This window comes from Pteropus vampyrus, unplaced genomic scaffold, assembly GCF_000151845.1.
Source record: "Pteropus vampyrus isolate Shadow unplaced genomic scaffold, Pvam_2.0 Scaffold357, whole genome shotgun sequence".
Classification (NCBI taxonomy): domain Eukaryota; kingdom Metazoa; phylum Chordata; class Mammalia; order Chiroptera; family Pteropodidae; genus Pteropus; species Pteropus vampyrus.
In genome coordinates, this window is record NW_011889138.1 from 518,450 (window position 1) to 532,056 (window position 13,607).

Sequence of the window (13,607 nt, forward strand, 5' to 3'; positions counted from 1 at the left end):
GTTTCAGGACTGTGTTATGCTCCATTCGTGTATGTCCTTGCACTCACTCATGGTTGTGTTGGAAAGAATTCTTTGTTTTCAAGTTTGTCATTTTACAGACAACCCCTTCACCCCTGCCACCCACCTGCCTTCGTTCTTATTCAGAATTGTCTTGATATTTCTGTACATTTATTCTTTTAAAGGATCTGGATTCTCAGTCTGTCAAAGCTCCCACCTTTTTATTAGATTTTCATTTATATTTAAGGAAAGATTCGTGACAATTTCCATGTGCCTATCCAAAAATGTTTTCATTTATTTAGGACTTGTTTTATACTCTTCTATACATTTAAAAAATTTCGTGTGGGGTTGCAGACTGTTGAATTTATTTATCGGAATTTATTTTGCTATTAATAGGATTTTTTTCTTGCTGTATTTATTGATAAGGTTTTTCAGTTCAGAATAATGCTTTTTCCACAAACTTATGCCTTTCATTTTTTTTTTTCTTCAGTTGCATTAGCTAGGACTGCCAGAACAGCATTGAATGGTAGTTATGGTGGAAAGTCAGACTCCTTTCTTTGTCCCCACCTAGAGATACAACACCTTTATGTTTGCTCACATTTATTTGAGATCAATTTTTTTGTGTGTGTTTAGATGGTCTCTTAGCGTCTTTGCTAAGAGTTTATAAGAAAAGGCTGTTGAAGTTTGTCGATGTTTTTTATATGTGGCAGTGCCATGTGTCCCCTTCCCCCTTAAACCATGGTATGTAACAGCTTACCCTAACGGAATGTCATCCTTGTGTTCCTGGAATAGCCTTTCATGGTTGTTGACTATTATGTAGACTTATCTAGATTGGATTTATTAAACGTTTTGCATCTAGGTGCAAAAAAGAGTTTCTCGAACACCTTCTGTATGTCAGTCCCATAAAGGTGGAAATAACAGGGATGAGAAAGATGGAAGTGCAGACGTTCCTTGTCTGTTGCAGTCATGCGTCTTCAAGCACATCCCTGATAATATGTGGAAACTTACTGATGGACTGGCCCTGGACAGACTTGTCCTCAACCTCCACTCCCCGTGATCTGATCAGACAAACCTTTAGATGACTCCTTTTTTGCTGCTTTCTTAGCCACCTCCAAACCACTGTCCTCTGTTTGCCTTCATGGTGGGCGTGGCTGTTGCTGGTGGAGGCTGAAGCCAGACTGGGGAAGTGTTTGGAGAGGGTAGAGCAGTTATGCTTTTGATTGGCCAGAGACTCTGTCCTGAAGGTGTTGGCCTGGGAATCTGGTCTTCCCCAGGTGAGGTGAGCAAGGGCTCTGGCAAGTACTGACTCAGTGTCTGGCCCCACTCACAGTATCCCTTTAGACTGCAAATGGAAGACAGGGTGAGCTAGGGGCAAGGGGCACCCAGCCTCATCTCGTAGGTATCAGTAACCCTGTGGGACACTGTTGACCACCACCAGTGTTTCCTTTTCCTGAGTTTGACTCTTGGTTGTTCTGTCCCGTGTCAGGACGTCAGTCATATATCAATGTGTTAACAGGATATATACTTCTCTGACACATGCTCGTCCCTTTCCATGGCTCCATGTGTAAAATCGTGTTACTGCCATTGTTTAGTGCAATAGCTTTTTAGTACTAAAGGGTTTTCCCTTTTATAAACTGGAAATTAGATGTATATATAAGGACTTAATCATGGTAGATGGCTGACTTTTTATTTTTAGCCTTTTGGTTTTCTAATACTTTGTCTTGATTATCTTTGTACTTAAATAGACTTGCTGATTTTTAATATTTTGGTTTTTTTTTAAACTTATGCCACAGTGACATCCAGAAATGTGATTCACATCTGAACCAGCCAGCTTCTCACCACCGATTTTTATTTTTTGAAATATTTGCCCATTTGATGGGCAAAAGAGTGTTTATTGTAATATTTCGCATTTTTTTGATTTCTGATGTAATTTTGCATTTATTTCTGATGTGAATACTAGCTCATCACTAATTTTATGAACCTTATATTAATGTTCTTAATTTTAACGTTGGGCCATTTATCTTACTGCTTTATGAGAGCTTTAAATATTCCAAATAATAGCTGTCGTCCATTATCAGCTACTTCAGTGAATATATTCTTACACATATGTCCTTGCTTATCTCCAGGATAAAGTCATAGAAGTAGAATCTATAGGACAGAATATATACATTTTTAATTTTGATAAGTAGCCAGGTTGCTCTGCATAAAATTGACATTGCCACAAGCTGTACATGAATATTCCAGTTTTTTCACACAGACATGTACATCATCTACCTTTATGATGAGTCTATTCCCGAGGCCCTTTTTTACTCTCAGATGAATTTCCTGTGCCATCGTGGGAAGGAATAGTTACAGTCCGATTTTTCTAAGGTTTTCCTGTTAAAAATCTTTCATTTTTTAAAGCTCTTGCTGACCAAGGGTTGTTCATTGGCCTGGTTGTAAAATCTTGAGCATATTTAACAGAGATCACGTGTGGCTACGGCAGTCCTAAACCTGAGGAGTGAGTGAGTTCCATAGGAGCTGGCAGGATACTTGGGAACATTCAAATAGTCGTATCACTAATGAATTATGAGGTCCTCCATCTTTGTTCTGTGACCCAGACGGTTTTTATAACATGATATAATGCTTTGGTCTTGGAAACTTTACTTCCTCAGTTTTCCTCTGCTTCCTGAGTCAGGTTTGCGTATTTATGTTTTCTTAGGAGAACTATTGATTCCCTGTCAAATTTTTTAAGCCTTCAGCTCTTATATAGTTTTCACCTGTTTGTTCTTTATGCTTCAAATACATGCCTATTAGAAAAATTAACTTAATAGAGAAGTATACGTGTAAAACCAAAGCTGTCTTCAGTATTTTCTGATTTTATTGTCAAGTGTGAAGAGCCCTTCCCTGCTCCTGGATAATAAAAATTAATCTTTTCATTTCATTTGGTTTTTTTTGATTTCAGTTTTAGCATTCTTATGTATGTGTGACCTTTCCCCCAGTTAAAGATTGGCTAGTTTTCCTATTACTATTTATTGAAATGCTTTTATGTCCCTTACTATTTTTTAATGCCACTTTTATAGACTCAAATATTTAACTATATGGTAACTTTGTATTGCGATTCTTAAATGAATCTGTCTTTTTGCCATAAGTTGTAAGTGACTTTTGTTGTCTTATTTGGCCTTGATATAGAGAAGACCATTCTTTGTTATTTTTATGTCGTCTTTCAGCCTTTAGTGCTATTGTAAAAGAACTTTTCTTACCCCGAGATTATATTAAAACATTTCTTAAATTTTGTGTATGGCTTGTTGGCCTTTTCATATGAATTTTCAAAATACCGAGCCAAATGAAATTCTTCCAGGTCAACTTTAGAACCATTGTCCAGCTTTACAACATCAATATTTTTGAAATTCCATGAGATAACGTGGATTAACTTGGGAGAGGACTTAAAGCTTCAGTATACTGGATCCATATGTCTCCCATAGTTATCTTATGTGTCTTCAGTTACTGCCTTTTATGTTGCAATATAATTTATCATTTTAGTCATGTAGGTGCTACTTTTTCATTTTTTTATTTTGAAAATGGAATTCTTCACATTTAAGAAAATTTGCTAATACATACTTGAGTCTGCTACAAGTGATTTTCTTGTTAAATTACTACAAGGTCTGTTTCCATTGATTCACAGTATCTGAGTGGACAATCTTATCAGAAAATGATAGTTTTATATCTTTTCTGTGCCTCAGATTTGTTTTTCTTGCCTTGTTGAAGTAGGGTAGAACTCTATAGAATAATGATCAATAGTGATAGCGTTATGGCTTTTATGTATGCTTTCATAAGTGAGTTTGGCCTGAGGTTTGTTAGTGCTAATCTTTGTCTTGGGTTTTTGAATTATTCTGGTTTCATAAAGAAAATTTGAAAGCTTTCTGTTTCTCTTCTCTGGTTGGTTTATATGACATGAGAATTGACTTTTCCTTGAAAATGATAGAAAAGGCCTCATCTGTAATGGTATCTGAGTTCACAGCCATTTGGAGAATTAATTCTCTGATGTTCTTTTTACATTTCTTTTATGTTTATTTGTCTGCGTATTTCTTTCTTTAAAATGTCTGCAGGTCCCTGGCATTTTGACTCTGTTCCTGTGGATAGCGGCCTGTTCTGAAGTTCCAGAAAGGATCCTGTTCTCCAAAAGGTGATGTGCGTACCCGAGGGTGTCCTGTTATCTCTGAGAGGTTGGGCTGGTGTCATCCAGGGGACTGGAGTTTTCTCTTGAGTCTGGATGCCACAGGGCAGGCTTGAGCTCTCTGCCCTCCCCTTTCTCCCACATGGGCACTGGGTTTTGAGGACTGTGCTCTGGTCAGGAGCAGTCCCTCTTAGGTCCTGGGTAAAGTTGTACTCTCATCCAAGATGTCACACCAGTGGTCTAGAGCCCTGGCACTTGCCCTTTCCCTTGCTGTGGAACTCTTTCATCCAGCAGAGTATTAACTAGCACCCTCCTATAGTTACCTCTGCTCCCTAAGGAGTACAGGGAAGACAGGGAGGGAGTGGCAGCCCTCACAGAAGTACAAAACTATCAGGTAAATTAATTCTGCCACCCAGACCTGGATTGTTTTCCTTATGTTGCCTACTTTAACACCGGTTGTGGCTGACCAACAATAAAAAGGCTACATAATAGAACTGAATTTGCAGCTAAAATGGTTTAAGTAAAGGGAAATGTATAGCCTTAATGGTTTCATGAGGAAAAAAAAGATTGAAAATCAGCTGTTATACTCAGCCTAAAAAGTTTTTTTTTTTAAAGGAGGAAGCAGAGAATTAAAAATTAAGGCAGCTATGCAAATAAACAATACAGACGTTTGTCAAAGTAGAAAGCTTGTTCTTTAGCGATAAGGTAAACCTTTGGCAAGACTTGCAAGGCGAAGGCGTGTGCAATAGCATGAAGAAGCCCGATGGCTATTTCATCACATTTGCACTGGTTATGTGGATAACATGGGTTTGTCAGCTGTGTAGGATTTCTACAAATTCACCAAAATTTCATTTAATTTCCCCGCAGGGTAAGGCCCCGTTGTCAGAGAGCTTCACCGACATATCTGTCTGCGAAGGGACTGGTGGAAGAGTAGGTCTTAGACATAGACCTAGCGGTTAACCCAGGGCGTTCCCTCTCCCTGACATGTGCCGTGCTTTTGCAGGCCTGTGTCTAAATCCAATTGTTAAATGGGTTTGCACAGGTTATTCCCAGCATGCAGTGTTAGTGTTGATACCTGGCTTCGTGTCTGGCGCAAGGGGATACAGTGATGGAGACGTCTGTCTCCAGTCCCATCATAGAGTTGACAGATTGCTATGGAGAGACAAGCCAGTTAACTCAAAGATTTAAAAAGAAATGTGATCAGCGCTTGGAACACCCAATAAAAGGAGTCTCAGGAAAGACCTAAGTGGCAGGAGCCTGAAGCTGGGTTTGGAGACAGACGCTCTTTAGGAGGGCATTCACTGCCTCATTAGGGATCATCCTGTGCATACCTGCAGACACAGACACTATACAGCCAACAGAACTTGCCACCATGCTGGAGATGTCCTGTGCTGTCCGGTGAAATGTGGCTAGTGGGGCTGGGGAGCTAGATTTTTAATTTTACTGAATTTTGATTGAAGTAGCCACACTTTGTGCAGCAGCATTGGCGCAGAGAAATTGTCCGTGAAAATAAGAGCACTAGCCATCCTGTCACCCTGAACAATTGTGACATTTTCATGTGCTTTTCCATCTTTCACACGTCTGCTGCCTTTACAATTGTGTTAAGGGAAGAAACGCTCAGAAATGGCAGAGTTGGTCCCCATTCCCTAATTTCCTCTGTCTGTTTTTGCTAAGAAAACAGTTGACACCCAGTTTTAGTACCAGCTAGCACCCTGAGCATTTCCCCTGTGCAGGGCTTCTGTAGTTGGGCCTTTTAGGTGTATTAGCTTATTTAAGCTTCACAGATCTCAAAGGGGGATCGGGGGGGGGTCTGTTGTTCTTTATTTGCAGCTATGGGGACAGACTCTAGGACATTGAGTAAGTTGTCCAGGGTCACAAAACCAATTAATAGAGCTGACTCCTCAAACAGGCCCTGGGGTGCCCAAAAGTCATGCCTTAGCGCCTGTGCTGAGGCACACTCGGTGTCCTGTGTGTGTCTGTGTATGGGGGGGCTTGTGCATCTCTCCCCCACGTGATGCACAAAGCACTGTAGATACCCCTTGTCGGGCAGCAGCACACTGCTGCCTAGTCCTCGACTTCTGGGACATGTGTGTATCTCCTTACGATCTGCAGGTCCCTGAGTACTGACTGTCACAGGCTGCTGCATCTTTCCTGTTGATTCATGTTCGGTTCCAACACTGAAAATTTTACTTAGAGAAATGCTGCCTCCAAAGTACTTGTCCGCCAGCAAACCCAAGAGGTCGTGGGCCCCAGATCTATATGAGCTAGACAGTGACTTGACTAAGGAGCCGGATGCCATCATAGGAGGAGGTGCAGCTGACTCTGAATTCTTTCATCAGAGGTTTCGGAATTTCCTCTACGTGGAGTTTGTTGGGCCCCGGAAGACCTTGATCAAACTCCGAAACCTCTGCCTCGATTGGTTGCAGCCGGAGACTCACACCAAGGAGGAGATCGTCGAGCTCTTGGTTCTTGAGCAGTACCTGACCATTCTCCCTGAAAGGATCAAGCCTTGGGTGCGAGCAAAAAAGCCGCAGAGCTGTGAAAAGCTAGTTACTCTGCTGGAAAGTTACAAGGAGATGTATGAGCCAGAAGGTGAGACCAAGAGGCCATCAGGAGGCCGCGAGCCCCTGGGCCTCTCAGCCTTGGCACCGCTTGTGTCCTGGGCCAGATAGTTCTCTTCACAGGAGGGCTTTCCTATTGTGGGGTGTCTAGTGGCACCCTGACCTCTATACCCACAAGATGCCACTGGCACCACCCCCCCAGGCTATGACAACCAAGTATGACATTGCCAGTTTCCCCTGAGGAACAGAATCATCCCATTAAGAACCAGTGCCCTGAGGTGTGAAAGGTGACACTTAAGTAAAAGGGGTTCCCTGAGGAACTGGAGAGCTTCTATATGGCCCCGGCTCCTTCTTGTGAAACCTAGGGATGTGGTGCCCCCAAAGCTGTATGTAGCTACGGTTGTTGGAGGTGAGGTAGCAGTCTCAGCCATGTCCCCACACAGCCCAGGTAGGAGGCAGGGGCACGTGAGGCTCCAATCACTGCAGCCTCTCCTGGAGGTATGCTCTGGCAGGGGTAGGGACTCCCACTCCTGCATTCGGGGAAACTTGTGAGTGGGTATGAGGTACCAAAACATTGAGTCGGTGTCTGCTGTCCTCTCAGACAGCAGCGGTGACGGCCACAGTGAAGACAGCATGAGCCGAGAGGGAGCGGCATCCCCACCACCACGCTCTGCCTGTTTCTGCAGTGAGTAACCCAGGCAGGCTGCACTGCCACCCATTGGGGTGCATTCCCAGACTTGAGCCCAGTTTTCTCCAACTCTGCCATATGTGCTCATAGGGACGCTCAGTGAGGCCATCGCCACCTTCCCTGGGGCAGCCCTTGCTGCTCAGAGATCTGAGGAGAATGTAATTTAGTGACATAATGAGACTTTATATCAAAGCAAATACAGTATATGGAGCAAAATACAATACTGTTTTAAATGCTGAGAGAAATATTTGAGACTCTTGGACACTTACAGCGAGCTTTCTCAGGCTGTGCCCATGCTCTCTGGAAGAGGTGAAGTCCATTGCCCCTTGGCCTCTAAAGCCATTTTATTTGTTAAAGGTTCTTCAGAGAACTTTTTAAAGCATCACTTTGGGTGGGGATTGTAGGCAGGGCATCTTGCACATTGACATGGGCCAGGCTGAGCCAGACATGGAAGGTCTACAGTTTTCCTGAGTGTGGACTTGACCATGTAGAAACTGGGGACCCAGCAGGAGTGTTGGAGGTAGGGCTGAAGCAGTCCCCCCTGCCTACCCTCAGGCAAAGCCCCTGAAACTGTTCCAGGTCCAGGGTGCTGGGAAGGGTCTAGATTGCATTGGGGCATCCAGAGACAGCCTGGGATTTGCCCTCCGAGAGAGAGAGTGCATGTGAAGGACAAGTGTGTGTGTCACAACTCCTTGTTAACACCTCCAATGTCTGGCTTTCTCAGGAGACCGGGACCGGGACCGGGACTGGGACCAGGAGTGGGATCGTGACCGACACCGGGACTGGGACCGGAACCGGGAGCGGGCCTGGGAGCAAGACTGGGACCGGGAGCGGGCCTGGGAGCGGGCCTGGGACCGGAGGGGCAGGAGCAGAGACCTGGAATTTCGAGACCGCTGGCCGTACACCAGGAATCCCAGAAGCAGTGAGTCCCACCCTCTGACCTCTCTGGCTCATGGGCAGGGGTGGCCGGGCTTGGTACCTTCATGCTGCCTTTCTCTCCCAGGACTTCCTCAGCGGGATCTTTCCCTACCTGTGATGGAGAAAACTTTTGCCATGGAGAGAGGGCACAGACGTAGGGACTGTATGATGGATTATGAGTCGCGATCCCAGGTATGTTCACATTTTCTCTCTGGAAGGGCCATCTTCATGTCATGCCAGAGATGCCTTTCTTTCCCAAGAATGTGGTGTGTTCATTGGTCCCCTGAAATCCCACCTGTGTCAGGTGAGAGCCTCAGTTATTCCTTCAAGGAACCCAGGCCTGTTCCCAGAGGTGACAAGTGGGTAGGAGTACTGCTACCTGTTTCCTGATTCATCCACGTAGTCAGAGGAACTCTTTGCTACTCAGCATTTGTATCACTTGGTAGGTTGGTCATGCCCCAGTAGGCCAAGGAAGCACAGCGATTCTGGAGATGTTTTTGGCCCTCAGAGAGCCAAGAAAGTCATAGGTCCACAGAGCAGACAGCAAGAGAGAGCAAAGACCCTGGAGCTGACATGACAAGAGCTGGTTTTGGAGCTCAGCTCTGCCACCTGCCAGCATTGCAGCCTCAGACCAATTCCTTAACTCAGCTGAATCATCTGTAAAATGGGTGTGGTGATTGCCTCATCAGGATTTCAGTGAGGAGCAGTGAGATTCATATATACGTGTGAAGTGCTTAATAGAGTGTCTGGCACATGGTAGGCATGCCCTCAATGCTAGCAGTGATGGCATTCGTAAAGAAGCAGTGTGCTAGGGAAATTTCTGAAGGGAAAAGGATGTGGGATTTGAGCTGACCTTTAAGGAGGAAGGTAGCTTGTGACAATGCGGTGTGGAAGAGGGCCACAGCCTGGACAGGGCTTGGAAAGGAAGGAAGATCCCAGTGAGCTGAGTGTGCATCTCTTACAGTGAAACACCTGCCCAGGTCAGGCCCTAGAGAGTAAGGCAGTGACCAAGACAGTTAGGATCCCTGTCCTGGAAGCTTTCTGTCTTAGAACAAAGGGCATCACCAGCCGTGCAGTTAGGTCTGCATGTAAATATGACATACTACTATTGATCAGTGTGCTCTTAAGGCAAAATTTAAGGTTAGCAAGAAATTGGTAAGGGCTCCTGATTTGGATTTGAAATTAAATGTCTTGCAGGAACACTTGACCTGTGAAGGATGGGGAGCCACTGGCCTGGTAGAGCCTTGGGGCAAGGGGATTCCAGGCATTAGGGAGAGCTTAGGCAAAGGTCCCAAGGCAGGAACTGACAGATGCTGGATAGGCTATGACCCAGGGTCGTGGGGCCAGCTGGCCTGGAAGTGTTGTTGGGCTGGTCATTGGTCTCCATAGCAGAGCAAAGAGCTTAGCTCTGACCCAGTACAGTGAGATGTATTAATAATAGTTCCTGTACTCTAAGGCAGAGTCACAGGATGGAGGGCTTTGGATTCCTCTGGAGGTGACAGGTCCCTACAGTTGTGCAGAAAGGATATGGGTGGAGCTTCTACAGTAGTGGTAACTGATGGGGGAGGGGACATGGAGGTAGGTGGGGTCAGAATAACTCGGGTTCTCTAACCCAAATGTAGGTTATGTCCTCATCCCATCCCAGGGTTTGGCAGCACACCTAGTTTGTCACTAACTTTGATTTCTTATTTGGAAACACAAAGTTGACCAAAATTTTAGGAATCCACACAAAAATATTAATTGTAGGAACATTGTCTTAAACTTAATTTTGAAAAAGAAGCCTTTCTGGCATGCATTTGCCACCGGTGAAGGCGGTTCAGTGGTTTCTGAACATAGCTCTATGAGCCAATGACCAGGTTTTCAATGGTCTGTGGGGAAGTGAGAAGCGCAGGTATCATTTTAGGGTGTTAAACTACTCTAGTGAAATGAAGATGATAGGAGATTGGTGGTTAGATTTTGTATTCTTTGCTTTTTAAATGCCCTTCCTTGCCACTGAGGAGTTGGCACCACATCTGTGTTGTCCAAAAGTCTGGGCACCGCTGACTCCCACTGACTCAGAATGGTAGAAATAGCCATGCACAAAACAGAAAATTCTCTTAGCATTCGTGTAAATCTCTCGATGCTTCATGTTTAGGTCACGTGAAAATGAAATTGTGCTAGCACTGTTTTCCGGACAGCATCTTTTCATGTGGAACTTGAATGTGGCCTGTGCATATTCAGACGCCATTGGGGATTAAAATACAACGTGAACAGCCGCTTTAGAGCCACCCACCAGCAATAGATGGACAGTTTTAAATCAAAGCATCGTTTTTCTTTCATAGGAACAATATGATTCAAAATTTAATGGACATTTATTTTTCTCAGATTAGGCAAATGGAGACGACAATATACGAGAAATTTTCCTCTGCTTTTGCCATTGCCCTTGGGGTCTTTCAACACCAGAGATGGTGACCCTTCTGACTCCCTCAGCCCCCAAGTTTTTGACCTCATCTGCTCTCTGCCAGCCACCAAGTTCGGAGCTCTGGTTTCCTCCCTCTTGAGAATGCGGCTGCTCTTTCCTCCATCGCAGTAAACCAGTGCTGAGACCTCGGGAACACTGGCCTCACCCGAGCACGGCAGCACTCCTGTCTTCAGAAACGTGCCATCTGAGCACCAGAAATGGTGTGATTTAGCCGTATGGGCAGCAATTGTACCGATTTTGCAGTGCCTCCTGAGCTTTTGTAGCTCATCGTTGTCCTAGAAATTTTCAGCCCTGACCTAGAGTTTCATTTGTGAAGCTCTGTTTAGTGTGGATGGTGCTTTTTGCTGGTGAATTTCTGGATGTTGGCAGCTGCATGAGTGAGGCTTTCCTCCTAAGTCCCAGGGCCGGTGCCTGTTTCTCTTACTAGGAGATGCCGCTCATTGTGCAAACACTATCTTTGTTACATTTCCATGTGGCCGTAATGTCCATATCACTTCCTGGCAATGGAACTATGAAAACCTTAACGTCTCTATAATATTTCAGAGTAATAGTAGTATACATTTTTTTACATAATTATAATAGTAATACACACTTACATAATTTTTCTTAACATTTAAAGAACATACCACATTGCAGAAAGTTCTCACCCATAATTTGGCAAGACGGGCTAATGCCCTTCTCATTTTACAGATGAACCTAAAGCTCAGAACAGTCTTAGGGTTGCGTGGCTCATAAATGGCGCAGTCCTCCTTTACACCTTGAGTTTTACTTGGCTCCCAGGCCTGCAGGCTTCCCACAACACCATCCTCAGGCCTGGGCACCGTGCTCTCTAGGATCACAGCTCTTCGAAACCAGTAATGTCCCTCCCAGTGCAGCAATGAGAAAAGGTTCTGTGAGATTCTGCACAGAAAACTCTCCTGAGTAATGCAGGGAATTTAAAAATTCTTTTGGGGAAAGTACCCATTAAAACAAAAAAAGGCAGCTATAAGAATGAAGGTACTCAGCTTCAAAGTTATTTACTCTTGGCTTATTTGGACCTTCAGCATACTACAAGAGCCCACAGTGTCGCCCTACTGTATAGTGGTGGTGTGTGTAGGATGTGGAGGGTGGTCTGGGGAAGGAGGCTTACATCACACTTCCTGACAAGGTGTCAACTAAAACATGTTTTCTTTCTATTCCCCGCATAAGCCACGTATAGTTGTTATTTAGCCTGTTGAAGCTTTCTCACCAGTTTCCCTCTCTCTGTGTCAGAATCTTATCCACCATCTGATGCCCCACCCAAGGCCCCCTACAAAACCTTCGCTCACTACTCTGTCCTCCATGAACTGTCCCTTCACCAAACTGGTTGAACACTGATTATCTGTACCCTACTTATTGTTTATTATTCTCTAATTGTTTCATGAGTCTTTTCTCTCCAACCAAATTATAAGCTGCATGAGGGCAAGGAATATGTGTCATACGTCTTTTGGATCTTCCTCAGAGTATAGCGCCAAGGTAGGTACAAAGTAGGTCCCTAGTAAACCTTGGCTTGGATCACTCAGAACCCCAAATGCTGTGACACTTTCTTCATGCCTTTATATGTAGCTCCCATATTGCCAGCATTCTCTCTTTGTATGCCCGTGGGAACAGACTCCATTGAGAGGTCTTTGTTTGCTGTTTTAGGATGCAGTGTCGTACCAGGACGTTGTGGACCTTACTGAGGACAGGAAGCCTCAGAACCCGATTCAGGACAACATGGAGAACTACAGGAAGCTGTTATCACTGGGTAAGCAGCTGTTTCTCCAGTCTTAGGAGCATTTTGTCACCTTACTCTATTCAAGCTGCAGGATACTAGAATCCACGTTAATATAGTTGGATTTTTAAGGGTAATGAGAGGCCTTCGAAAGATTTCAAGCAGAGGAGGAAATGACAAGATTTGTGTTCTTAAGAAATCACTCTGGCTCTGGGTGAAGAATATATTGTGCAGAGTAGGGGGACAGGGAGATGACTGGCACAAGAGTTGATACTTTCTCTAGAGTGCTGACAGTAGAGATTTTAAATACACATTTAGAATGGGATCTGAGCTCCAGTTTGGACACTCCTAGAGGACAGCTAGCTCCAGTCCTAGTAGGCAGGCAGCTCTGCAGGTCTGGCTCTGGGAGGAGAGAGCTGTACCGAGAATGATTGTCAGTCATTCAAGCCTGGAGGAGCTCCAACATGAAGAAAGAAGAGTCAGTGAGTAGGAGGAAAATCATGGAGGCTGGTTCAGAAGAGGATATCTAGATTTAAGGGGTGATTGCAAGAAGGTGAAGACTAAAAAGGATGTGCTGAATTTAGGGACATGCAGAGGTCTTCATACAAATTTATAGGTGTAATCAGGAGAATAAGTTTAAATTTGGATCAGAACGGGCTAAAGAATTATAGTAAGGAAATGAGACAGCAAAAGAAGACATCCAAAGGATTGGTATGGGCCATTTCATATATAGTAGCCCAGAGAAAGACAGACATGAATTTATGGTGATGTGTCTTGATCTCCAACTTGAGTATGAGATGTCATGATATTTTCGTGAACAGGGGTTCAGCTTGCTGAAGATGATGGCCACTCCCACATGACACAAGGTCATTCATCGAGGTCAAAGAGAAGTGTCTACCCAAGCACCAGTCGAGGTAAGCACTGGGTGGAGCATACATAGTGGCCACTTTAATCAATGAGATGGGCGCTATGTATACAGATAGTAAGTCCTCACTTAACGTTGTCCATAGGTTCTGCAACTTACGTGAAACGACGTCTAACGAAACCAGTTTTACCGTAGGCTAATTGACGTAAACAGAGTTAACTTTCTACGG

General features: G+C 44.4%; 1 protein-coding gene across 12 annotated transcripts in view; it reads left to right on the forward strand.

The window, feature by feature from the left end:
• The window catches only part of PEG3 (paternally expressed 3), a 30,862-nt gene that overhangs the window by 9,432 nt on the left and 7,823 nt on the right, over positions 1 to 13,607 (forward strand). For 2 of the 12 annotated variants that reach the window (XM_023522767.1, XM_023522766.1), the window contains 7 exons: positions 4,086 to 4,167; positions 6,266 to 6,745; positions 7,316 to 7,399; positions 8,127 to 8,324; positions 8,406 to 8,512; positions 12,444 to 12,546; positions 13,335 to 13,427. In XM_023522767.1, coding sequence (XP_023378535.1) covers positions 6,352 to 6,745; positions 7,316 to 7,399; positions 8,127 to 8,324; positions 8,406 to 8,512; positions 12,444 to 12,546; positions 13,335 to 13,427 — 979 coding nt within the window. In that variant the 5' untranslated portion in view covers positions 4,086 to 4,167; positions 6,266 to 6,351. The remainder of the gene's footprint in view (positions 1 to 4,085; positions 4,168 to 6,265; positions 6,746 to 7,315; positions 7,400 to 8,126; positions 8,325 to 8,405; positions 8,513 to 12,443; positions 12,547 to 13,334; positions 13,428 to 13,607) is intronic. The other 10 variants (XM_011379187.2, XM_011379186.2, XM_023522771.1 and 7 more) reach the window with 5 other exon arrangements.